This window comes from Sturnira hondurensis, unplaced genomic scaffold (genome assembly GCF_014824575.4).
Source record: "Sturnira hondurensis isolate 20B ecotype Veracruz unplaced genomic scaffold, ASM1482457v3 Scaffold0011291, whole genome shotgun sequence".
Taxonomy (NCBI): domain Eukaryota; kingdom Metazoa; phylum Chordata; class Mammalia; order Chiroptera; family Phyllostomidae; genus Sturnira; species Sturnira hondurensis.
This window is the reverse complement of record NW_028083922.1, coordinates 708,715-734,779: the sequence shown is the minus strand read 5'-3', so window position 1 is coordinate 734,779 and position 26,065 is coordinate 708,715. Positions and strand designations below refer to the sequence as shown.

The 26,065-nt window shown below is 40.8% G+C and overlaps 1 protein-coding gene across 1 annotated transcript in view; it reads left to right on the top strand.

The window, feature by feature from the left end:
* Window positions 1–1,066: 1,066 nt before the first annotated feature.
* GRIK2 (glutamate ionotropic receptor kainate type subunit 2) overlaps window positions 1,067–26,065 on the top strand; it is a 589,700-nt gene continuing 564,701 nt past the window's right edge. Inside the window, exons 1-2 of the mRNA XM_037059704.1 lie at window positions 1,067–1,107; window positions 6,193–6,599. Of these exons, the coding sequence (XP_036915599.1) occupies window positions 6,485–6,599 (115 nt within the window). The 5' untranslated portion in view covers window positions 1,067–1,107; window positions 6,193–6,484. The remainder of the gene's footprint in view (window positions 1,108–6,192; window positions 6,600–26,065) is intronic.

The window sequence follows — 26,065 nt, the reverse complement described above, 5'->3', positions numbered from 1 at the left end:
ACTCCTCTTCTAGAGCCTTTAAAAAAGTTCTTTAGAATATTTAGACCGGAGGCCAGCCAGGCTGGGGATGCTCGCCAGGCTCCTTTCCCCCAGCCTTTGAACTTCGACCTCTGGTTTGGCACCCATCAGATCTCATAGCAAATTTCTTTCTGCAATTTGTTTGAATTGAACCCGGTGGCGGCAGGGGTGGGGGGAGGCGTCTGCCATTAAGGTGCCGGACCTGTACCAAGACTGCTGGCCCATCTTTCGACCCTCGAGATAAGTCCCTTTCTGTTCTCAGCAACCTGGGAAGCCAGGGGTGCGGGGAGAGAGGGAGATAGAGAGAGAGAGAGCGAGAGAGAGAGAGCGAGAGAGAGAGAGAGAGAGAGCGAAAGAGAGAGAGAGAGAGAGAGAGATGGGGAGAGAGGCTCGCGCAGTGACTTTATGAGTCTAAGGGGGTCGGGCGACGCGAGGGGAGTGCACTGGTACTTTGTGCACAGTGCGAGGGTGGAGGCGCGGGTGCCGCGCAGGTCAGGATCTTTTCCGCTGACCTCAAAGGGATATGTCAGTACTTGTACTGAGAGGGCCACTTTGCTTACCAAATGCTGGCGGTAGAGAAATTCTGTTGCTATGGTTTCAGAGAGGTATAAAAGCCACCACCTAGAACCGAAGGAGCTGGGGCTCCCTATACTTGTGGTCACCACCCAGGCCCAGGCATTGCCCGTTGGCGATTTGTGTCACTCCCTGACCGACCAACCTGTTCTCCGTGCCTCCGTCCCAGACCAGGCAGGGGTGTGCGCTGGTTGCAGGGATTCCTAAATTTTCGCACATTCGCTCCCGCGGTCCAGGCACTAGTGCGGCGCCCTCTTGGCATCCGCGTCTGCGGGGAAAGGAACGCGGCGCCTTTAAAGCAGGAGGCGAGGAACCCCCGCCAGGAGGCGTGTCCGTCTCCACCGCCGCCGCCGCGGCTCCGCGGTCTCCGTCTCCGCCGCCGCAGCCGTCACTCGCGCTCGGCGCCCGCGGCTGCGCTGCACAGTCCCCGAGCCGGGGCTTCCCGCCTGACCTCCTCCGGGTGCTCCTCCCAGAGGACCCCCTCCCCCCTCCCCGCCCACCGGCCCCCAGCGAAAGGTAAGGACTCCCCTCGCTGGGCTCAGACCGGGCTGCCTTCCCCGGAGTGTGTTCCCCGGAGGACAGGAGGGACCGGGGGGTGGGCGAGGGACGTTTCCCGCCTGGAGAGGAGGAGAGCGAGGAGCCGCGCAGCGGTTCCGGGTGCGCTCGCTCGGGGCAGCCTCTGGACCGATCCGCTGAGAGTGGCTTTGTCCCGCTCGCCGCAGCCAATTCCCGTCAAAGATGCAACTGGCTGGGTTGGCTGCAGACGCTCCCGTTCTCCACACAGAATAATTTAGTAAGTGGACGCGCCAGGAAGTGGCCTCTGCCACTGGCACTCACGCGAGGCGAAGAGACAGGGGTGGCCAGAAGCTGTGTGTCTGCCTGCGGGTCTGATGAACTCCCCAGCCTTCCTACCATCCTCCCATTCTACCGGTCACCCTGCTCCCTAGTTCTGGGCTGAAGAAGTACAGACATTTATGTTAACCGCTGCCACTACTGAGAGCCACTGAAAAAACTCGGGGGGCATCCCATTAGGGTAAGGGGAGTAGGGTCACCGGGGTGGGTCATAAACGTCAAAAACTTTTCATGACTCTCTGACACCCCCTGGTATTTTTAGCTTCAAGGCGTTCTTTACTAAACAAGACGACCCAACCAAGGCTTCTTATGATGATTTCCAGTTTAGGGAGTCGGGGATATTAAAAAAAAAAAACTTGCCGCTACTATACTTTTGGTAACAAACAGATTGCCTTCAACTATTTCTTCATCTCCATACTGTAAGTATTGTCATCAGAAATTACTTTATGAATTATTATTTTCACTTTACAAGAGACGATTGATTAATTTGAATCTTAGTCTGTAGTTTACCGGAAGATATTTCCATCTTGATTTGTCTAAGTTTATTATCTTATAACTTTTTTTAGAGAAGCCATTTTTTTGTCACCACCAGGGCAGATTCCAGGGGCCTTCGGAACTTCTTAAACAAAATGAAACATACAAAAGGAAGGTTGTAGAGAGTAAGTGATGCCTAGAAATCATACCTGTTTGTTTTCTCCTGTTCAAACTGAGGGAGGGTTGCACAAGCTTACATTATTCCCGGACATGTAAATCTATTCCCATTTAATTCCTTAATTAAGATATACTTCTTTTAAGCATGGAAAAAATCATTAGAACTCTAAATGTCACTAATCATCAGTGCAGCAGAATGTTGGTGGAGAAGCTGATATGCGTTGAGAATCACACGGGATTGCATAGCATGTATAGTTAAGAAGGAAGTGTAAGTATGCAACAGTGTGGTTTTAACTGATACCAGCTCTGACTTGGTTCTCAGGCACCTCTAATGCTATGGTTGAGCAGGCTGTTTATTTTAGCTTAGCTGCAATACAACAGGCCACATGCATGGAAGACTGGGTCAAGTGTTACTATACGGTGAGGTTCCTCAAATGTCACATAACAGCAGGACTTCAGTGACAAGTTAAGTGGAATTCTTACAAAGAATTCCATGTGAACAATTTAAATATAGGTATGGTGTGGAAGAACCTTTGAAACACCTTTGAAATTCAGGTTGTCCTGGGATTATGTATTTGCTGTTTCTAGTAAAAGGTATGTAAACGTTGTGCTGTAAGGATTATTATACACATTTGTTCATGCCCCAGCAGGTGGCAGCTAAGTAGAATAAGATTCATTTTCACTGGGAGAATAGAAAAATAAAATTGCTTCTCAAGTAATGGTGCCCCAAAATAAGAGGTCATTAATGTCAGTAGATATAAAAATACAGTGAAAGATGATGCTAATGGCTTTTTGTTGTTGGGACAAGCTTTGCATGAACATGCTGTGTGTTTTGTTTCTTGTTAATTTATCATAGGCTTGATATCTCCTCATATCAGCATTCTTTTTTTTAAAAAAGCCTTTTAGATACAGCTCCTCTCTGTATGTGCATATATGTGTGCATTTGCAATTTGTCATCTCTGCTTTGACCTTGGAACCCACAGAGCTTTGGTTCCCAGAGATAAAGGTTGCCATATGGTTAAAATGAGGGAAAAACAACAACAACTATGATTAAAGTGTGTAAAACATTATGATGTTCTGACACCAAATAGTGGTATTTTGTTTTTCTTTGAGAAAAGAGCAAATTCCAAAGATGGCACAATTTTAAAAAAGGAGATTTGTTCTAGTTAGTGAATACTATATAATGATTTAATCAATCCTTCACATAGCCCCAGAATTATGATGTTTGGTACCAGTACTGGGGAGAAACTTATAATGAGTTTAAAATTGCTTTACTAGAGGCATCTTTCACACTATCAAGTCATTTTGTTCTAGTATCGGGGAGATAATATAGCGTTTTTGTTGTTGCTTTTGCCCTGTGAGTGAGTGACGTTTAGTGAGAAAGAATGAGAATTAATCTGATTAACCTTGTAACAGATGGGAATCTGGAGGTGGATAATTCTAAAGCAATAACTAATTGTACATTTTAGAAATGTCTTTAGCCACTGAACATTGACAGCATGTTGTTCAGTATTCTGAATTCTTGGTGTGCTTTTGACATTTTTTTTTGTACTGGGAAAAAAGTAGTTTAGTACTTATGAGAGAATTCAGGGTTAATCTAAGTGGCTTTTGTAGTCATGTGCCCTGGGAGGGGATGACTATCAGCTCATCCTGGCTATGCTGAGCAGTTCCAGTAAGTAACACTGATATATACACACAACACAATTCACAAAATAGTCCTCTTGAAAATGTGAACAATGCAGTAACTCAAACTCACAGGCCTGTGTAGTAGCAATATGCACACTGTCCCTTCAAATGGTACATTATCCATTCAATGTACTACTTTCAATGTACTACTCCGGACTGAATCCATGCCTGGAGCGCTGTCCGCGGTCCTGAAGAAAGGTTGTCTCCTGTGTTGCAGTTCAGTTAGACAGGTGGAGTTGTCTCTGTGTTGAACCCTTTCAGATTTGTTAATGGGTGTAAATGATTCCAACTTAGCATATGCGCAAAATTGGCTCTTTGAGGACCAATTAGTGCTAAAAATTATGATAGACTTCTTACTGTTCACTTTACTGTGTAAGGACTTCATAAATCTAGAAGCTTGGTCTTTCACTTTTCCAACTAGACATCTAATAAATAATCCCACAAAACTAAGTAGTTTAGGATGCTGGTTTTAAACAGAGAAGTTACTACTGCAATATTAAATGCCATGATGTTAACAGAACATGAAACAGGAGTTATGGTACATTCTGTTTCCTCATTAAATGCCAACTACACTGCAGAATTGCAGTCTTTTGATTAGTCACAACAATCTATTTCCAGGTATTAGGTATCAATTATATTGACAGATGAAAATAACAGTATTTATTGTTTCCCTGGCAGTCATTCTAATATTTGATAGGATCAAAAAAAAAAAGAAAAGAGAAGAACAAATAGAATGAAATAAATGAGACAGCAAATACAAGACAGAAAATGTTGGGCTGGACGTACCTTACAAGAGATATTTTAAACATGGACTGAAGGAGTCGCTAGATACCCTTGGTTTTAGCACAAGGTGTTCCTTTTAAAGTGCTCACATAGTCAAATTATTTGATTGAATTGCCTGCTCTACTGCAGAACTAGCCATTCATGATACTTATTTTTGACACTGCAGTTATGCCTCCATCTTAAAAATGAAATCAATGCCCACTTAATCTTTTGCAGAATGTAGGTTTATTTTCAAATAAGCATTTTATAATATCTTAAGAAAAATAGATTGAAGAATCATTATGATGGAATGAAAACACTACTTTTTTTTTTGCTTTCTGGAGGGAATAGTACTCATATCACTATTTAACAATTAGATATGTTTCAAATAAGATATGATTTTATATTTTTTCATAAGGTTTAACCTGTGCCCTGTTAGTTGGTTATGAAAAAGAGATTAATTTTAAGATAGAGGTTTAGCAGTTCACTTCTTGTACTTCTTGATCACTTAAATTTAATAATATATAGCAAGATATTTATTACTGTCCTTCTTGGTTTCACTCACTAATGTAAAGTATTATGATTGGGTATTTTTATCTATGTGTCTGGAAGAAAATATATTACCTATTTCAAAAATACAGTAAAATGTATTTTTATTTCAATAGAAAATATATTCTGTACTTTTTTCTTGACTAAACTGCTAGTTGTGAAAGCCGAGACAGTCACTGCCCGGGAACTCTAGAATTCTGAACAGAACACTAGAAAATAAGGCATTTAGACAAAACAGTGACAGTATTGCTCAAGCTCTGATCCTATATTCCCTCTTAAAGAGAAACATCCATTCAAGAAACCAAAGAGAGAAGAAATTTGGACATAAATGATTGAAGCATTTGGGGTTTTCTGCACTAATTCAAACATCGTTGTCTTTTTATATGTGCACAGTTGTGTTGGATGAGCTAAAATGGGTGGAAAAATATGATTCTTTCATTTTAATTTAATCTTTTTCCCCTCTAAAAAGCCATTTGAAGAAATCTATTTTTATTCCTGGTGGTAATGAGGGAATGTTCCACTCAAGTTTTAAATGACTATCTTCACCTCTCCAATTACACTCATATATATTCATTCCTGGACAAAATTTTAAAAGTATAACTAAGACCATTTTCCAACCTAAACACAAGTTATATTTGCAGTAAATTCCTTCATCTTAGACTACTTCCTATTTTACAACTTTTAGGCAAAGTGACTGACTTAGCTTGTCATTTATTAAAATTAACCAGTTGATTGTAAGAAGTCTGCTTGCATACACTGGTCACTTGCTTGGCAGAATAGTTTTGAAAATAAAAGCACTTTCCCTACGTAAATTAATCTGACTTCTTTCTTGCAACTCCAGGCGGGCCATCAGATCGGTTGCATAATAGATATTGGGAAGCTCGCTGGCAGAGAGCCTTAAGAGGCAAGCAGTTATCTCAATTTTTCTCACTTAATCTTGGCTTCATGTCAGAAGCTGTGCAGCAGTGCAGTAGAATAGGGCCTGGCAAAACCTTTGCGAGCAAAGCGTCTTTTGTATGGGGACTGTAGCTCGCTACCCACACTTCGGCCCTTTCCGAGACTGGATTTCCTATTGATTTTCCTCCTCCTCTGCTTCCCCAGGCTCGCGCAGCCGGACGTTGTGGGTGTGCGTGCTGGATTTCTCCCGGATGCTCCCCGACTAACATGGATGTCCCACCATCCCTTGCAGTGGAAGGTTGCTTCTTGGCGCAGTGAGTGAAGAACATGCAGCGATTGCTAATGGGTTTGGGAAGCGGAGACTCCTTCCTCTCTCTGTGACCATGCCGTGATCGCGCCTGCGGCCACTACTCGACACATCCTCATTCCTGCCCGAACCGGGAGCCTAACGCTAGATCCGGGAAGTGGGTGCCGCGCGTGTGGACACAGAAACACCATGAAGATTATTTCTCCGATTCTAAGTAATCCAGTCTTCAGGCGCACCATTAAACTCCTGCTCTGCTTACTGTGGATTGGATATTCTCAAGGAACTACACATGTATTAAGATTTGGTAAGATTCCCCATCTCTCTCCAGCGCTGGGTATCTGGCTCCCACGCAGCCGGATGTAAACAGGCGGGTGGGCTCCATGCATTCCAACCTGTTCCACAGCCCTGTAGCCTCCGGGTTTTAAAGAAATTCCTTGTGTCTTTTCATTTCATTTCCTTCCTGCCCCCTTTTCCTTAAAAAAAAAAAAATTGGCTGCAGCCAATTTTTGAAGTAAGTGCCTGTGTTTGGTAGTCGTGCTGTATGACCTCTCCACAGGAGCCAGCCAGAGACCTGGTGGCGACGCTGGGGGCACGCTGCCGGGGTGCCCCTGCTGTCTCCCGGAGCCTTTCAGGCTTGGCGGGATGCGAGGTCCTCAGGAACGTGGGCACTGGGACCACACGCTTCTCAGTTTGCGGGGCTGATGAGTTAATAACTTGCTAACTCTTGGCGAGTTTTTAATCCGTGCGCCTCCGCCTGGGACCCGAACAGGTCGGCAAGGGAAAGGCGCTCGCCCTTTTGATTTCTTTTGTCATCAGAAAGATTTGTCGGTTAATTTTACCACTTTTCGAATCCCTGGTGCCTTTGGGGGTGGGGAGTGAAGATCTGTAAAATATTGTTGAAAGGTTAAAGGCTCAATTTAGCAAGGGGAGGCTGCTACTTAGCCGAACTGAAGTAGCGCTCCTAAGAAAGGGGTTTTGTTAGTTTCTAACTTGGGAGTCCTCCTCTCACAACATTCTTACTGCTCGTCCTGGGCTAATGAATGATTCGCCCTGATGGTTGGGGGAGGGCAGTTGTGTGTGGGAGTCTGCGTCTGCGTCTGCATTTCACTGTGGCATGATGAAAGAGCCCCTACGAGGGGAACCTATTGCTTTCCTCCGGAATCGGGGGTTCCTGAGAGCGCAGGGGCAAATCTAATCGTGGGGCTCCAGTTGGAAACCCTGGTCAGAATGTTTGCTTGGAGGAAATGGAGTGTGGGCAGTGCTCAGCTGCTCTTGATGGCCAATGGAGTTTTAGTAGGAGCAGGAGCACCGCCAGCCAGGGGAAGTTCCCTTAAGTAGATAAGAGTGAGAGAGAAGAATGCCAACTGAGTAAATGTCTCTACTGTGGGCGCCTCCTTTGACAGTTCAAGTGGATTTAGACCAAAGAGTGCAGAAAACCGTATAATCCTGAGTATGTGCCTTCGAGATAAAAGCAGATACATTAAGTCACCAGTCAAATTTAAATCAAAGAGTGATTGCCTGCATCTCCTGTTATGTCAACAGCGTCTTCACTTTCCTTTCCCCATGTGCTTTTTCTATAATGATAAAATTTATCATCTCAGTCTTTGTGGGATCACTGTACGAATACTTTTCTCCTATAAAAAAATGAAACCCTACTTTGCTCTTCTTCCACCAACAAATAGACACCCAGAATCCGGAAGGCTGATAATGACAAAAACAAAACAAACAACAACAAAACACAATAGGTTGTAACTGGGTTCCTACTGCAGCTGTTCTTCTTTTTTCACGCCTTTAGGTGATACCTAAGCACATTGTCCTTAGCAACCACAGTCCACAGGAATGCTTACTTCTTTGGATGGGGTTAAACAGGTCCCTGTATCACTGGAATGTGTGTGTGTGTTCAGTTCTTCTACTGTGAGTACGTAAGTGCTATGGTTTGCTAGTTTTGCCAGTATGTTGAGAGTAGTACAGCCTATTTATTTGGAATATTGAGATATCTTCTGAAGTGTGTTTGTCAATGAGTGTGTCTTAGTGTGTTTGCGTACTGTGTGGGTAAAAAGGGAAGCCTGGGAGCTGGAGTACCGAACCAATACTCTAAAGATTTTATTATTGCTGCTCTGGTCTTGCAGCACAATATTTGCTGAATCATTAGATTGTTACATTCGCTGATCATTTCATATCTTCATATTAAAAATCTTGGCAACTGTAGCAGAGTGTGTAGCAGCTTTCCAAAAGAGCTGATACATAAAAAATACATTTTCCTAGACCAATACTTACTAAGAAATAGTAGATTGCATAAAGACCTTCCCACCAGTGCCCTGGTAGCCTAAATGAACAGTCCAGTTTCGTAACAACCTGGTATTTTCTCCATTAACTTAAAGATCTTCCACGTTTTCTGATCTGAGTTGTGGGGCTTGAGTGACCGTGTACAGTGTAATCACTGGGGCATCTCCCTGTTGAGGCTACTTGGATGCAGTGTTGGGAGTTTTATATTCTTCTGGGGAAAACACGTTTTTGAGTAAAGTGTGTGTTTGGCTGAACACATAAAAACCACCTTTGAAAAAGGTTATTCTCAACTTTGGCTGTGAAGGTGAACCAGAGCCTTTGGTGTCTCCTTAGTCCTGTGTGCTGGCCACAGGTCCGTGGCAGGTAGCCTGGCCCTGTGCCTTGGGAGAGCAGAGGTTGGAGTTGCTGGAGTAGCTGCCACTGGACTGCTGCGGATTTTGGGTGAGACCCACCCCGTCTGATGAGAAGGTGGCATCCAGCCTCTTCTTGCACCTCCCCTACTGACCCAGGCATGCTGTGTCAGCTGCAGCAGCCTTCACCAGAGCGGCATCATGGCAGCCACTCCCCTCACCCAGTCCACTCTATGCAGTCCTTGACCAGGATTCCACTCCTGTATCCCCCTCCTCTGTCTCTCACTTAGGGTATGACCCTGCTGGCCCTTGCCTCCTCCAGCATCACCACCTCCAGTCTTATGGATGTTCTCTCTCTTTCCCTCTCCTCTCTCTCTCTCTCTCTCTCTCTCTCACTCACACACGCACACACCATACACACTGACAAATATACTCTCACAAAGCAAATGGGGTACTTTGGCACATTGACTCCCCTCTGGAGCCCAAGAAAACTTCCAGCAGTTGTGCCTAGTTGTGCCTATGTTCAGGTGCTCCCCGCTTCCCCTTAACAAGCATCTCAGAGTGAAGGGTACGGGGGTGCCAACCCCAGGGCTCTTCCCTGAGGCTTTAAGGCAACCCAGGCTCAGCTCTTGAGGAGGGGACAGGTGGGCAGTCGCCCTAGGTAGTGGCCATTCCCCTGTATTAGATGCAGCTTTGCTTTTCCAGGGTGACAACTTAGAGGGCATTTTGTCAGGAGACAAGGTGGATCTTGGATCGTTAGAGAGTCAATTCCCCCTCAGCTCAGGTCAGACATTTTCTGCTTTTCCAGGTGCTGAGGCCCTGAGAGTTTCCCAGAGGAGCCTCTGCCCACAGCTCCAGCTTTGGGGCCCCAGCATTTTATGTAAATGAGGCACCTTTGTTTCTCCGAAGCTATTCCACCCTCGCCTGAGGGCCTGAGGCCCTGTGCTGTTCCCAGCCCTACAGCTTTCTAGCTGGAGAAAGCAGAGACTGGATCCTTCTCTCAGCAGGGGCATGGCTCCCAATTTCACAGCCTGCCAGCTTAACCACTCAGTGGGACTTCAACGTTTCTTTTGTTACTTTAGCCACAAAGTAACTTCCAAGACCTTTCTCTTCCAAGTCCTGGTTTAGACCTCTGCTCCAGGGAGTGTGGTGGAGGATTGGAACCTGGCTCTGGTCAAAGTTCTGTGCAGGGCTAGCAACCCTCCTGGGAGGTGGGGGAGTTGGGTGGGATTTGACATCTTCTTTAAGGAATCACTGTTCAAGTCCCCCTTGTTTCTGATCTCAGGTTGAGTTTTTTCAAATTCCACATCTGAAGTGGCATTTAGACTGCCAGGGGCAAAGACACCAATCCAGACTTTCTCCCAGCGCCTGCACAGTTTCTCCACGATAGTCCTTTCTGAGGAGCTGAGCGTATGGTGGGCCATTTCTTTCATTTAGATGTTTCCACCTAGATTTTCTTTTGAGCATTTCAGTAGAAAGACCAATGAAAAGGTTCCCTCTCCCCATCCCCAAGTGGTGCTGCTGTCTCCTTGGCTGTGCACACTGGCCACAGGTGCATAGGGCATAGCTGCTTTCTTGTGCATATGCTCAAGGTGAAAAAAACAAATGCACCCTCCCAAAAAAACCCAACCCAGCTCTGGGACAGCCCAGATAATAAAACACATGGCCTGAGAAGGAACAAAAAGGGTTCCTGTGGAAATGCTCTTGTTTGCTGGACATCCCATGTGATCTCAAATATAGTGATTAGTAGCAGATATATTACAGTGTCTAGGAGCATGAGTGGATTGACTGAACTTAGAAGCCGCCACTATCAACATGTTCCTTGAGAGAGATTTTTCTTCCTTTGGGAGGGGAGGTGGGTGGGAGGGAGGAGTGGCCTTAGATCTGGAATGAGGAGAAGTGGCCCTTGGAAGGCGGGGCGCAGGAGTGATAGCTGCAGCCCCTGAAACAGATAATGCCTGAACACCTGCTCAGCTGAGCCCCGGAACGCAGGGGAGCAAAGTCTTTCCACGAATCGCCGCTGCAATGGCCACAATAAAAAAATCTATTTTTCACATAAGTTCTCACTTATTCTTAAAGCTTCAAAGAATAACTCTGATGTGATCCATCAAAAGAGGCACACTCATTTCAGAAAACGACTTTGAAAAATGATCTTTTCGTTTTCTAGAAATAGCTCTCCTTCTCCACCTAGACGTATGGAACTCAACACATTTTTCTGGCTTTGTGTGGTTGTTTTTTAGTAGTGCCTGTGAGTTTATACATCAGTAGATGTTTCTCTAGACAGACGCCTTTTGCCTTTTAGTTTAGTTCAAGTGGTCATCACAGTGTGTCCATTCCCTGAATTCTCAGATGACGTTGTTTCAGCATTTACTCATTGCAGAAAAGTTAATGGGAAGTAACAAAAAAAATGTACAATGGAGCAGTAAATTTTTGTCTATGATAATGAGGACAATGTTTGACTTTCTTTTAATTATCAGAATTTCTGTAAGAAAATGCTTTGCTCTTTTGTGGTAGAAATTTGAGTGAGAGGAGTTCATTTTCTCCCGTTGTTAGAATTTTACTGAGTTACTGTAGCTCCAGTTTCATTTGTTCCCTGGACATGGTCAGTGTCCATTTTTATACACCAAGTAGAAAGCAGTTCACTTCATTCAACTGTTTATACTTGAATAATTAATCTATTGCATCCATAGTACCTGGTGTTCGCAGGAGATCCCAGGTTTTCCCTGGGAGGATGGTCTGATGTATTGAAATGGAATGATTGTTTTGCATTTGGGTGGTGAAGTTTTATCTTCTATGCACTTTCAATTTGTAGTTTAGTTACAAGGTACTAGAATTGCTTCAAGTGAATCTTAAACCCTGAATCTTAGCATGAAAGGTAAGGTCAAAAGCTACTGAAAGGGAAGGAAGTAGGTGCACATCGTCATTATTGACTGGTCTGGATTAAACACTGAAGGGGAAGATTTCAATCTGATAACATCATAGGGCTTCCTGTTTTTCTGTGCTGCTTCTGCTGACAATTTTGTAAGGTAATTAAATTGGCTGATTGAAGTCACGGTGGTCATGGGGCGATAAAGACCGTTTGGATTTAATGGAATTTAAAACAACAGAGCACGGAACACAACTCTTACCGAACAAGAATTTTAATGGCCTATTCCCGGTGCTGACTAAATAGAACGCCCTTAACAAGTTTAATCGAAAGGGCAAGGCAGATTAGCACCATATAGTCTTTATGGTTGAAGATTGGGGAATTAAAATGATCCCTTTAAAGACTCATTAATGCATTATCAAGATTTAATGTAGGTTAAATAAGCTTTCTTCAGACCTTCATCATATGCTCTGAACCTAGGATTAGGACAGAGACTTAATAAGAAAATAATTTTAAGAGCTGACAGTATATGTCTCTCTTGTTTCAAAACAAGAAGCATTTAAAATTCTCTGAGAATATATAGTGTTGAAGGGAACTATCGATGAATCCATTCTCTGTAACTTTCTACAAGAACAAATTTGATTTTTCTTTCAAAGTTTCATAATTGGTAATTTATATTTATATACAAGGCTTGTCTGTGTTAGCGAGACTGGAGAGATAGTAAAGAAATGTTCTTCTACAGTTTCAATATTCATAAGTATTTGATATACGTTTTATTGTCTTTTTAATCTCGTACTTCTTTTTTCTTACCGAAACTTTTGCATCCAGGTTGCCATGCTTAATGCATTCAGGTTCCTTCTGCTGTCAGGAAAAGGGCAGTTCCCCCTTTACACTGGGGACACTGCAGGGCCTTCAGTGCCAAGGTGAAAGTCAAGCTTCAGTCTCTGATCATATTATTCTCTCCAACTGTTTCTTATGGACTTATCTACTCAAAGTTGTCAGTTCCTTTGACCATTCAAGAAAAACCAGAAACCCAAGTTTTCTTATAAAAATCTCCCAAATTTTAATTGTACATAGTTTTTTTAAATTGTTAAAAAACATCTGAGTTTATGAAAGCTGAAGCCCTCAGCTAGTTTGGTTGGATGTGGCTACTCAGCCCAAAGGTCAGCAGTTCTCACCCTCTAGTCCACCCCACATTCCACAGGTTCCCCAAGGAGCATGTGGTTTTCTTACTCCTTATTGATCCCCAAACAAATAAGGCTTATTTATCTCTTGCCTTATACATTTAGGGCCAAACGTTTTATGTTGCTATATTTTCAAAGTGACAAAATTAGCTGATCTGATAAAACTAATGTGAGTGGGAGATCAGAGAAGACCCTTACACTCTTTCTGAAGGATTTATTTTTCATTTTACTTTTGTATTTGGGCTTTGAGGTTCCTTTCCATGTATAGCAGTCTTCAAATATAGCATTTACCCATAGATTGATTCAGACCCTTCACTTCCTTAACTAAACACTACTTGTTGGTGTTGAGACACAACCAGTGTCCTTCTGTGGAGGACTGGGTAAAGAAGATGTGGAACGCTACTCAGGCATAGGAAAAGATGAAATACTGCCATTTGCAACAACGTGGGTGGACCATGGGATTTCACTTATTTGAGAATGTGAGACTTTAACTCATAGACACAGACAACGATATGGTTGTAACTAGAGGGAAGGGGCTGGGGGCATAGTAAAGGGTAAAGGGGGACAAATATGTGGTGACAGAAGATGATTTGACTTTGGGTCATGGGCACACAATGCAGTGTATCATACAAATGTGCACTCGAAGTCTCTATGATCTTATTAACCAGTGTCACCCCAATAAATTAAAAAAATAAACTACTTTTCTGGATTTAGGAGAGAGCCATGGCATTAGATAGCAGGGCTGTGTGTAAACATCTCAAAGGTTCTGGGGAGGTTGAGACTTTCAGACACCATGTTTTGCCATGTATAATACATACTTTTTTGCCCAGATTTTTGAGGGAAAAATAAAGATGCTCATTATAGATAGGTATAATGATTACACACCATGGGTATAAAAATCCTGTGCATAATGAGCACAAAAACGTGGGTGTGTGTTATACGTGGCAAAATACGGTACTTTCCCCACTGGTATATGCAATTCTGTCTGTCTTTCTTTTGGCTTAAGCATTTGCTCTTTCCTGTGGCCTTGTTTTAAGACAAGTGTACTCTAGAAGGGAGAGCACATAGTCTGTAGGCTGTAAAGTTGGAATGAGTTTATTAGATCAGTTGATTCTGTTTATAACAGATGCTCAGAAACAGGAGAAAATACTAAGTGCCCAAGGGAGTGCTGAATGATTAGCAATGATGTGAAGGGGAGGCTGCGAAAAAGAGAGAAGTCAAATGCCATTTGATGCACAGTCTTTTCTCCATTTACTGCCAGATATCTTAGTGTTCTACAAAGTGGTCTTTTTGCTTGTATTAGTCCAAATCTTTGAGCATATGTGATTATTTAAAATAAGATGTCAGTGGTATGCTTACCTTGATACTGATAGATCTCCTCCCAATCCAAAGGATCATTAAATGCTTTTTACACCCTTTTAAGTCAACAGGCTACCTTTTTCCATCATTGAGTATTGCCTCTAATTCCCATTTCTGTTTCCAGCTCAGTTTTACTCTGAGTCGTTCACCTGTCACAATGGGAATATTGCACAGCCCCAGTGACTCAACAAGCAAAGCAAATATTAAAGAAATGTTCTGCTTCAGTATAGTCATAGACACGTGGTCTATTTTTTGTTGTCTTGCTTATCCTGCCTTTTAAAAAAATCAGCTGTAGCTTCTCTATTCAGTTTATGATAGCTTTCAGTGTATTCAGGCCCCTCCTTGCCCAGGGGAAATGAAACGATAAGTGTCCCAAGATTAAGGAAAACTATAGACTCCTATAGTTCAGAGCCAAAGAGTGCTCTCGAGATCATCAGGTCTAGTATCCTGAATTTAGAGATGAATTGTTAAGGGCAAATGGACACGTTGTTCTGGTCACTGCTAGTTAGTGTCAGATTTTAGATCCAAACGTGAATATTCTGATGTTTTTTCAGTGAATTGTACTATTTTTCCATTATAGTCTGTGACTCTGTGCTTTGCATCAGTCTGAGGAAGGGCCACTGGTTGCGGTAGTTCCCCTAGATATCTGTGTACTTTGCTTCCTTTACCTTTCTGTCATAGAACATTATCTCGTCGATGATCTGTTTTCTCTCTTTCTATTCTCTTTTCTTTGTTTCGCTCCATTCCCCTCTCCCATGCTGCCAGAGTCTTCTTTCTTCCTGTTTCGAAGGCCTTCACCATATCCATTTATTCGACAAATAGTAATTGAGTACATATTATGTGGGAGGCAATGGAATTCTAAGAAGACCCAGCTTCTGAGTTCAAAGAGTCTGTTATCCAGCCAAAGAGAAAGATATATACATATTAAAGTACCAGTTAAGTGGTGCAGAAAATATATACAATAGTATTATAAAAATTATTATGGGCTCCTAGTTTTATAGGGGAGATGGGACTCTTGTTGGGAACTGGGAAAAATTGTGTGATAGGGAAGGGCAAAGGGAAATGACTCCTAGGAGGAAGAAAAGGAAATTAAGAAAGTGAGGTTTGGGACAGGGAATAGACTGGCTCTGTTAGAGGACAGGTGAGGCTTTGCCTTTTCAGAGCTTTAATATTCAGTTTACAGGGTTCGGACACCCGTCTGTAGCTCCTGGAAGGCTATAGAAGGTAAAAAGGTGGGCATAACGTGGTCTGTAATAAGCAGTCAAGAGGTTTCTCTATCTCCTGCTTGCATTGTACAAAGAATAAGTGGATCTCCTTTCTCTGTTTTACTGAAATGGAAGCAAAAGACACACCTTTATTGTCCTTGATCACCGAAGCCTTTAGGAAGTTCTCGGTCTAGGATCTCAGATGCTTCTTAACTGAAATTATGAAAGGAAGCAAAGGAATTTTTTTTTTAACATATGGCTAGATGTAGTGATTAAGCAGGGGAAAGTTTCCAGTTATTTTAAAGGAAAATACATGGGAGAANAATAAGTGGATCTCCTTTCTCTGTTTTACTGAAATGGAAGCAAAAGACACACCTTTATTGTCCTTGATCACCGAAGCCTTTAGGAAGTTCTCGGTCTAGGATCTCAGGTGCTTCTTAAGTGAAATTATGAAAGGAAGCAAAGGAATTTTTTTTTAACATATGGCTAGATGTAGTGATTAAGCAGGGGAAAGTTTCCAGTTATTTTAAAGGAAAATACATGGGAGAACAATTTAAAACTAGTTAGCTTTGAGGGCTATCACAAAATGCCTCCAAGGCATTTTCAGTGTTTGATATCTTAATTCCAAGAGAGCTCTAGTAAATAAAACATTATCTATAATATGTAATATAATTATTTAAAATAAGAATTAAAAATTAGCCCTGGCTGGTGTAGTTCAGTGGATTGAATGCAGGCCTGCAAACCAAAGGGTTGCTGGTTCAATTCCCAGTCAGGGCACATGCCTGGGTTGCAGGCCAGGTCCCCATTTAGGGGGCGCATGAGGAACAACCACACATGGATGTTTCTCTCTCTCCCTTACTCCTTCCATTCCCCCCTCTCTAAAAAATAAATAGGTGAAAATAATTAAAAATAAAATAAAAAAGAAAAACAATCATAGTAGAATGAGTTTGTTGTTGTTAATGTTTTCTAAGTCTTCATGAACTCAGGACCCCAGACCCTAAATTTAGTTATTTGAGTCATTAACTTTACTCATGACTTTGTCATCTAGTGGTTATAAATTAGGAAAAATAATTAAATCTCACTGAACCTTGACTTCCATATCTGTAGAGTGGGTATTATTTGCTGTCTAACTTCCACAAATAATGTTGGAATTAATAGGAAAATATATAGAACTCTGGGCTTAATGGCAGAAATGGGCTTTTGGTACCGAAAGTATAATTGTTTATTCAGTGTGTATGTGTAGAATGAAGTAAAATTTGTTGTCACTCATGCATATTTCATTCAACTTTTTAAATTGTGTACACATACTTAAAATAGTCTGCCTTTAAAAAATTATTCTCTAGTAGTTTTCTTTGGAATGCCCCTGAAGCTATCATAAGCATGTTGAAAAGGACTTACTGACTAATGTAACAAATTGTTGCCTGAGTTGGTAGTTTTACAGAACAATAAGTCCATAGTTTTCTTCTTTAAATATCAGGAATTTAATTTGCATTATCAAATACCCCGGGTATAAGTAGGAAACAAATCACAACCAAAAGGAAAAATAATATGCAAAGAAATCATGCTAAGCTGTATGGCTAATACTTTTTTACTTTTTCACAACTGCATAGTTTTTCTAATTAATGTGCACACACATTTTCTGAAAAGTTGTATCTGATTTCATGTATTTTTTTAAAAGACTTTATTTATTTATCTTTTTTTAGAGAGGAAGGGAAGGAGAGAAGGAGAGAAATATCAATGTATGGTTGCCTCTTGTGAGTCCCCTGCTGGGAACTGGCCGGCAACCCAGGCATGTGCCCTGACTGGGAATCGAACCGCGATCATGTGGTTCGCAGGCCCTCACTCAATCCACTGAGCTACGCCAGCCAGGGCTGTATTCTTCATTCTTTATCCAGCTGCCTGTGATGAACTTTTAGCAGTCATTCATGTTTTTTGTAGACACCCAGGTGACTGTATTTGATCCATTTGTGTTGATTTAGGAAAATTTCATAAACGTTCAGATTTTCTACAGTTGTTTCGGGTAGATAAGTGGGACTTTTTATGACTGCATTGCCATGTTCATCTAGGAGCTAATCTGGGCAGTGTTTCTGGGGCTGACTGCTGAAGGCACAGTGGAGTTTAGTGTTACCCTTACTTACATCATTAGCCTTACCATTTTTATCTAAGGCCCCTCTGACTTGTCCTTGACTCTTTTTTAAATTTTAGGCTTTATTTATTTATTTTTAGACAGAGGGGAAGGGAGGAAGAAAGAGAAGGACAGAAACGCCAATGCATGGTTGTCTTTCACTTGCCCCCAACTAGTGACCTGCCCTGCAACTCAGGCATGTGGCCTGACTGGGAATCGAACCAACCACCTTTTGGTTCTCAGGCCAGCACTCAGTCCACTGAACTACACCAGCCAGGGCTCTTTGACTCTTTTTATTAAGCTCCAACCCAGTGTTGGGGGGATCAGTATAGACATGGGTAGAAAGAGATGAAGACCTCCATCTCTCCATGCAACCAATGGTACCACATTAGAGAATCCAGACCTTTAAAAAAGTATATTCAACTTATAATATATACTTTTATATTTGGAGTTTTAAAAATGTTTTCAAAACTTCAGAATCTGGAATTTATTAGGAAAATTTCCAGGATGTTGAGGATAATGAAGTTTTGGATCAGTGATTCCCAATTGTCAGGAGTGAGATGAAGGAGAGGAAGTCTCAAGATTTTTATGATAATCTGAAGGAGGAATGGACTAAATGCAGACTGAAAAATACTCTCTTGCCCTGGCTGGTGTGACTCAGTGCACTGAGTGCTGGCCTGTCAACCGAAGGGTCCCAGGTTTGGTTCCCAATCAGGACACATGCCTGTTTTGTGAGCCAGGTCCCCAGTAGGGGGCGTGTGAGAGGCAACCACACATTGATGTTTCTCTCCTTTTCTCCCTCCAGTCCCTTATCTCTAAACAATAAACAGATAAAATCTTTTAAATGAATGAAAAATAGTCTCAAGTCTGGTGTTGTTTTCTTGGAAGCACTTCTTCCTCTTGTAGAAATGATGTAGGAGTATGTGAAGATATAGTGGAGTTTCTGCTTCCAGTGGGTGAAGGCCAGAGCGATATTCCGTTCAGCTGTCTTTCCCTGAGGATTCTGGGTTGATTCCTCAGGAAGCCTTCCTCAAGACTCAGAGAAATTTTCCCATCACTCATATTCAGCTTGTTCTCTAAGATGCATCTCTCTTCCTTTTGCTCTTCCATATGTCAGCTCTCCTTTAAAATCTAATTCAAGGTTTGTTTCCTTCAAAATGTTGTTCCAGGTAGGGGTTCTATAGAACAGATTCAGGCAGAAATTTTTATTATATCAAGATTCCCAAACTTTGTTTCACATCAGACTGGAAGGAACTTTAAATAATTTAAATTCTTGGTTCCCAAACCTGGGTTTAAAATGTGTTATTTTCCACAACTGCAGAGTTTTACAACTGCATAGTCATAATACTATTATTTTTTAAGAAAACCTTTAAAAATTTTGGTACCAATTTGAAATAATTTTATCCAAGGCATCCCATTTACCACTTTATAGTACAGTGTTCATGAAATGCAGTATTTCCTTTCTCTGTGGACACAGTCCATATTCAAGTATCAGGAATACTCAATTTTATTGTATAGCAGCTCAATTTTTAAAACTGTCATGGAATTTGCTGCAAGTTTGGGTCCTTCAATATTTTGTGTGGAACAATGCTAAATCTATATTCAAGGTTGGCTTAGTTGACCTCTTCAATAATGGACCCAGAGGAGGTACCCCCAGATGGAGGGGCTCCACCACCTGGGAAACCCCCAGGCCTTCCTCCTCAAATGCCTCCTGCACTCTGGTATAGCTTGGTGACGACGGCGTTGCAGACTTTTTCAAGCTCTTAGGTAATGTACTTGAAAGAAACAAAAGAGAGCTTCTAGGGAGCCTGAAAATCAATCACTGAGCTTGATAATTCTAAGGAGTTTTTTTGACCTTAAAATATTGTGTTGGCCAAAAAGTTTGTTTAATTTTTTCCATACAGTGGCTCTAGTAGTGCTTACTTGTCTTTAACTTCATTCAAAACAATTTTTTTAGATTGTATTATGACAGCTATCATGTCAGCATGCATTAAAAACATCAAAATTAGTGGATTTTTGTGCAACCATGTTAGTATTGAAGATGGAAGAAAGTATGCAACACTTTGGCATATTATGTTTTATTATTTCAAGAAAGGTAAAAGTACAACTGAAAGGCAAAAAGGGATAATTTCAGTGTATGGAGAAGGTGCTGTGACTGATCAAACGTGTCAAAAGTGGTTTGTGAAGTTTTTTGGTATTGTTGATATTTTGGCCAAATAATTCTTTGTTGTGGGGCTGTCTTATGCATTGGAATAGGTTTAGTAGCTCCCTTGGCCTCTACCCATTACCTAAACAATAGGGGGAGATAAAGCACATACTCAAAATATCCAAATCAATAAAGTTATTGGTGAAAATGAAAAATATATCTTTTATTTTGCAGAAAAAAGTAAATGGACTTTTTGGCCAACTCAATGTTTACAGTTCCTGTGTTTTTTAAAAATTAATTTTTAGAGAAAGAGGAAGAGAGAGAGAGAGAGAGAGCAAAACATGGATTTGTTGTCCCACTTATTTGTGCATTCATTGGCTGTTGCTTGTATGTGCCCTGACTGAAGATCCACCCTGCAATGTTGGCACACTGGGTTGAGACTCTAACCAACTGGACTACTGGACGAGGGCCCAGTTCTTCTTCTCTCTCTTTTTAAAATTGTTGTTCAAGTACAGTTGTCTTCATTTTCCTCCAACCACTCCCCTCCACCCCAGCCACACCCACCTCCCCCCTCAATCCCATCCCCTTTTGGCTCTGTCCATTTGTCCTTTATACATGTTCTTTGATGACCCTTTCCCCCTATTATCCCCTTCTACCTCCCTTCTGGTTACTGTCAGTTTGTTCTTTATTTCAATGTTTCTAGTTATATTTTACTTGCTTGTCTATTTTGTTGATTAGATTCCATTTATAGGTGAGATCATATATAAGTTGTGATACTGTAAAAGTCCTAGATGAGAACATAGGAAGGAAAAATCTCAGATATTCCATGCAAAATTATTTTCACTGATATGTCCACTAGAGCAAGGGACATAAAAGAAAGAATAAACAAATGGGACTACATCAAAATAAAAAGCTTTCGCACAGCTAAAGAAAACATCAGCAAAATGTAAAGGGAATCCAAGCATATGGGAAAATATATTTTCAAATGATACCTTGGACAAAGGTTTTGTCTACAAAATATAGAAAGAACTCACATGACTCCACTCCAATAAGACAAGCAATTTAGTAAAAAAAATGGGCAAAAGACTTGAAGAGATAATTCTCTAAGGAGAACATGCAAAAGGCCCAGAGACATATGAAAAGATGCTCAGCATCACTAGCCATCAGAGAGATGCAAATTAAAACCACAGTGAGATACTGCTTCACACTGGTCAGAATGGCCACCATAAACAAATCAACAAACAAGTGTTGGAGAGGAGGTGGAGAAAAGGGAACCCTAGTGCACTGTTAGTGGGATTGAAGACTGGTGCAGCCACTGTGGAAAACAGTATGGAATTTCCTCATAAAACTAGTCCTGCCTTCTGACCTGGCAATTCCACTGCTGGGATTAGACCCTAAGAATCCTGAAACATCAATTCAAAAGAACTTACGCCCCCCAATGTTTATAGCAGCACAATTTAAATGGCCAAATGTTGGAAGCAACCTAACAGTGCCCATCAGTAAATGGATTAAAAAACTACGATATGATTACACAATGGACTACTATGCAGCAGAAAGAAAGAAGGAGCTCCTCCCCTTCGTGACAGCATGGATGGATCTGGAGAGCATTATGCTAAATTAAATAAGCTAGGCGGTGAAAGATAGTTCTTTTTTTAACGGGCATGTCCATCAGCTTTCTGGAATTGCAATTGATAATCATGACTAAGCTGTGAAAAACAATGAGTAAATTTTGAGATAAGGACTGTGGCTTTGGTATTTTATCATTCCTCACAGAACACACACAGTTTGAGCTCTCAGCATACTAGTGAAGGGCTGACTGATTGTTTAAAACCTAAGCATTTAGAATATTTATTCTCATAACCAACCCCACAGTCCAAAGGGATCTTAAACAGGTGTTGTTTTACAAATAATGTCAAAGATGATGTATAGTTGTGGGACCTTTCCCTCTCAACCTCTTACTGAAGGAGCCCCTAATAGATCATTTAAAAATTCTTTCTTCAAATGTATCAGAAACAAATTCCAGAAGACATCCACTCTAGTTGAGAAGATTTCAATCTAGTTGTCTTGAATAAATTCAGATAGTCCAGAATCTAGGCTCAAAGTGGAGTCCAGCCTAGGTAATGTTCCTTAGAGACCTCTTGGGCAATATCATGCCCACATCTACCCCAGCCCCAGTGCTCTGATTACACTCTCTGGGCTACTCTTAAATCATGGTGCCAAGAGTTGAAATTGAGACACTACTTTTGAAATGAAACCAGAATGCTCTTATATATTTGTTTCAGGTGGACATTGTCAATAATTACATATACTGCTTTAGTATTAAAACTGATAATATATTTATCAAAATTATTGGTAACTGTTTGCAATATTTATTGCTTGCTAAATAAAACATCAGTTTATTAAGTACATATCTATAGTTTAACTTGCAATTTGGGAGACTTTGAACAGAATTATGTATAGGAGACACCTAATTCATGCTACAATTTAAATGTAGCAAAATTATAGATTGGTTAGAGATTCTAATGTATTAAAATCATCATAAACATATTCTAATAATAATTTTAACAGAAATATTGAAGAAACTAATCAAGTTAACTTAATGTTACTCGGAAGTTTTCTTATTCAGACTTTATATTTACCAGTATGTGTTTAATTTTTGTCAATTTTTTAATTAAAACACTTCAAAATGGAAGTAATGACTGAGAACATGTAAATGTATAATTTCAAAAAAAATGATCTGTCTTGTAGTGTGCAGTCCACTGAAAGACAAATATGAAAAAATCCTGTTGTATGGCATGAATTTCACAGTGGGTTTTATTCATATGTATTTATCCAATTATAATTCTAAAAGTACTGTGCCTATAACCTTACCATTTGTGGAAAATAAATTTATAAATGTGAGGTATGAAAAAAATGTTCACAATAGGCAATACAATTAATAAATTTACATTTATTCAAGAATATACATTTATTGGCTTTAGGTAGGAGTCTCTGACTTTACTAAATTTGATAGCTTCAGTAAATTGTAATGGAAATGAATCTCTCAAAGTACTTTGAATTTCATACATCTTTTATTTCTTAGCAGGTAGCCAGAATACATCAGCATTTTAAATATAAACAAGGATAGGATCTCAGCTAAGATTTTGAAGTGCTGTATTTTGTAAGCGAACAGTGGAAAGGATTTAACCCTCAAATTTGTTTATTGTTTTTCTGTACTGCATATAAGGCCACTACACTTGAATATAAAAAATAACTGTATTAAGAAAATACCCAAGTTAGTATAAGTAACCTCTTTCCTTCTCTCTTTTTATATTATTTATCAAAAAAGAGAGATAAAGTTAAATCTGTGCACCAGAAAATAATGTTGTAAGGAGGATGCTGAAAGCTTCCTATGAACTCTTTCAATTTTGATTCAATTTTTAACTTAATTTACCATTCATTTCACCAGATATTTATTCAGCATTGTATCTTGTTCAGTTCTTTAATTATTGAAATAATACAAAATTAGAATGTAAGATATGATTAAAACTTTAGTAAATATGAAAATTTCCATAAAATGTGGTTAAGTATATATTATATTGAGATTATTAATGCTACTCTTATTTTTTTCTGATAGGCAACAAGATATATACATTTTAATTCTATGCTCTTGGTGTTTCTAGATATTTTATTTTAAAACCTTATTGAGACTTCCAGCCAAGATGGAGGCGTGGATAGACTTGCTTCGCCTCCTTGCAGAGCCATAAGAGTGATAACAACCAATCTAAAAACAAAAAACAACCAGAACTACCAGAAAAATTGGACTTTATGGAAGTCTGACAACCAAGAATTTACAGAAACATTCGTCCAGATTTGTGGGAGCAGTGGAGAGGACATGGTGCAGTGTGGCATGGTAGACTGTTGCAGCAGCCTGCAGAATGGGTGGTCCCACATTAATGTGTGGTAGAAAAAACCAAGGGGACAACTGGGGAGTGAGTTATTCTAGCCCAAGGCCAGGCTGTGCAACCCAGGGTTCCAGCAATAGGAGAATAAAGCTTCATAACCTCTGGCTCTAAGCCAGTGATGGTTTTCGAAGTGGAGGAAACTGCTGGTTTCTCAGGAAAATCTATTAAATCGGTCCACAGAGTCATAGAATGTCTACAGACCCACCTACTCTGGGACTCAGTCTTAGGGCAGCAACTAGAAGGGTGCCAGATACTTACTGAAAGTGACTGGAAATGGGGTGGGAGCCGAGCAAATGGCATTGTTCCTTTTCAGACAGCACCACAAAGCAGCAAAGTGGGCTCCCCTGCCCTGGTGAATACCTTAGGCTGCACACCTTTGAGCATAACAGGAGCATCAAGCATGGGAATCAAAGCAGCTCTGTCTAATACACAGAAACACAGGAAGTCTGCCAAAATGAAGAGACAGGAAGATAAGGCCCAAATGAAGGAATGGATCAAAACTCCAGAAAAAGAATTAAGCAACAGGTGGTAGTCAACCTATCAGATGCAGAGTTCAAGGTACTGGTGTTCAGGATGCTCAGGGAAATGCTAGAGTACAGCCACACAATAAAGGAAGAAGTGAAAGCTATACAGAGTAAAGTTAAGAAAAGCACTGGGAACCAGTAGTGAAGGGAAGGAAGCCAGGATTCAAACGAACAATTTGGAACAAAGGGGAGAAATGAAACAGTCAACAAAAACAGAAAGAAGAAACAAGAATTCAAAAAAATGAGAAGAGGCTTAGGAACCTCTGGGACAACTTTAAAAGTACCAACATCCAAACCATTGTGGTGCCAGAAGAGGAAGAGCAAGAAATTGAAAACTTACTTGAAATAATAATAAATAATTCCACAATTTGGTGAAGGAAATGGACATACTAGTCCAGGAAGCTCATAGAGTCCCAGAATAGTTGAACCTGAAGAGGGTCACACCAAGTCACATCATCATTAAAATGCAAAAGTTTAAAGATAAAGAGAGAATCTTAAAAGCAGAAAGAGAAAAGCAGAGAGTTACCTACAAAGGAGTTTCCATAAAATTGTCAGCTGGTTTCTCAAAAGAAACCTTGCACACAAGAAGGACTTACTTGCAAGAAGTGTTTAAGGGGATGAAAAGCAAGGACCTACAACCTAGATTACACTATCCAGCAAAGCTGTCATTTAGAATTGAAGGGCAGATAACGTGCTTTTCAGACAAGGTAAAGCTGAAAGAGTTCATTATCACCAAACTCTTATTATATGGAATGTTAAAGGGACTTACCTAAGAAAAAGAAGATGATCAAAACTATGAACAGTAAAATGACAATAAACTCACACCTATCAACAATGGAATCTAAAAAACAAACAAACTGGACAAGCAGGTAGAACAGGAGCAGAGTCATAGAGGTGAAGATCATATGAAGGGTTATCAGTGGGTATGGAGAGGGGAGAGAATGGGGAAAAAGGTACAGGGAATAAGAAGAATAGTTGGTGGGTGCAAAATAGACAGGGATTGTTGGGAATGATATGGAAAGTGGAAACACCAAAGAACTCCTATGTACAACCCATGGATATGAACTAAGGGTGGGATCATTCGAGGGAATGTGGGTACGTTGCATTGGGGGCAAAAGGGGAAAATGGGACAGCTGTAATAGCATAATCAATAAAATGTACCTAATAAAAATTAAATAAAACCTTTGTTATTGAATTTTTACACCAAGAAATTCACATTTAGTTACATATAATTGATCAAAATGTATGTATACATAGAGATAGACAGAGAGAGACACCGAGAGAATACATATAAATTACTTGAAGTGTTTGAGTACTATATTGGTTAATATGTAGATTCACTGACAATCCCCCTTCTCTTCCCCACCCTCCAAAAAGAGACAAAAAGAAAACAAGATAAAATGTTCACCCCTCTCTCACATTCAAGTCTAATTGGGTAGCTAATGGATGGTATGGTGGATCTGCAGCCTTCTGGGGTCTGTGCTGCTTCTGGTTCTCTGTTCCGGCATCTGGTATGACCTTTCTCATGGTCCAAAATGAAGCACGATGGTCTCATGCACCTTGGCAAGAGCAGGATGGACACCTCCTGGATGCTGTACACGAGATTTTACCTCACGTCCCATTAGTAGGAACTCAGTTCCATGGCTATACCTGAGAGCACAGAAATCTGGGAACTGAGGGCCTACTACAGGAAATGCTGTCCCCAGCTGAAAATCTCTGGTTCTGTTCCCATAGAAGACACGTGGAATGACTATTGAAGGATAACTGGTGTTCTCTGCCAC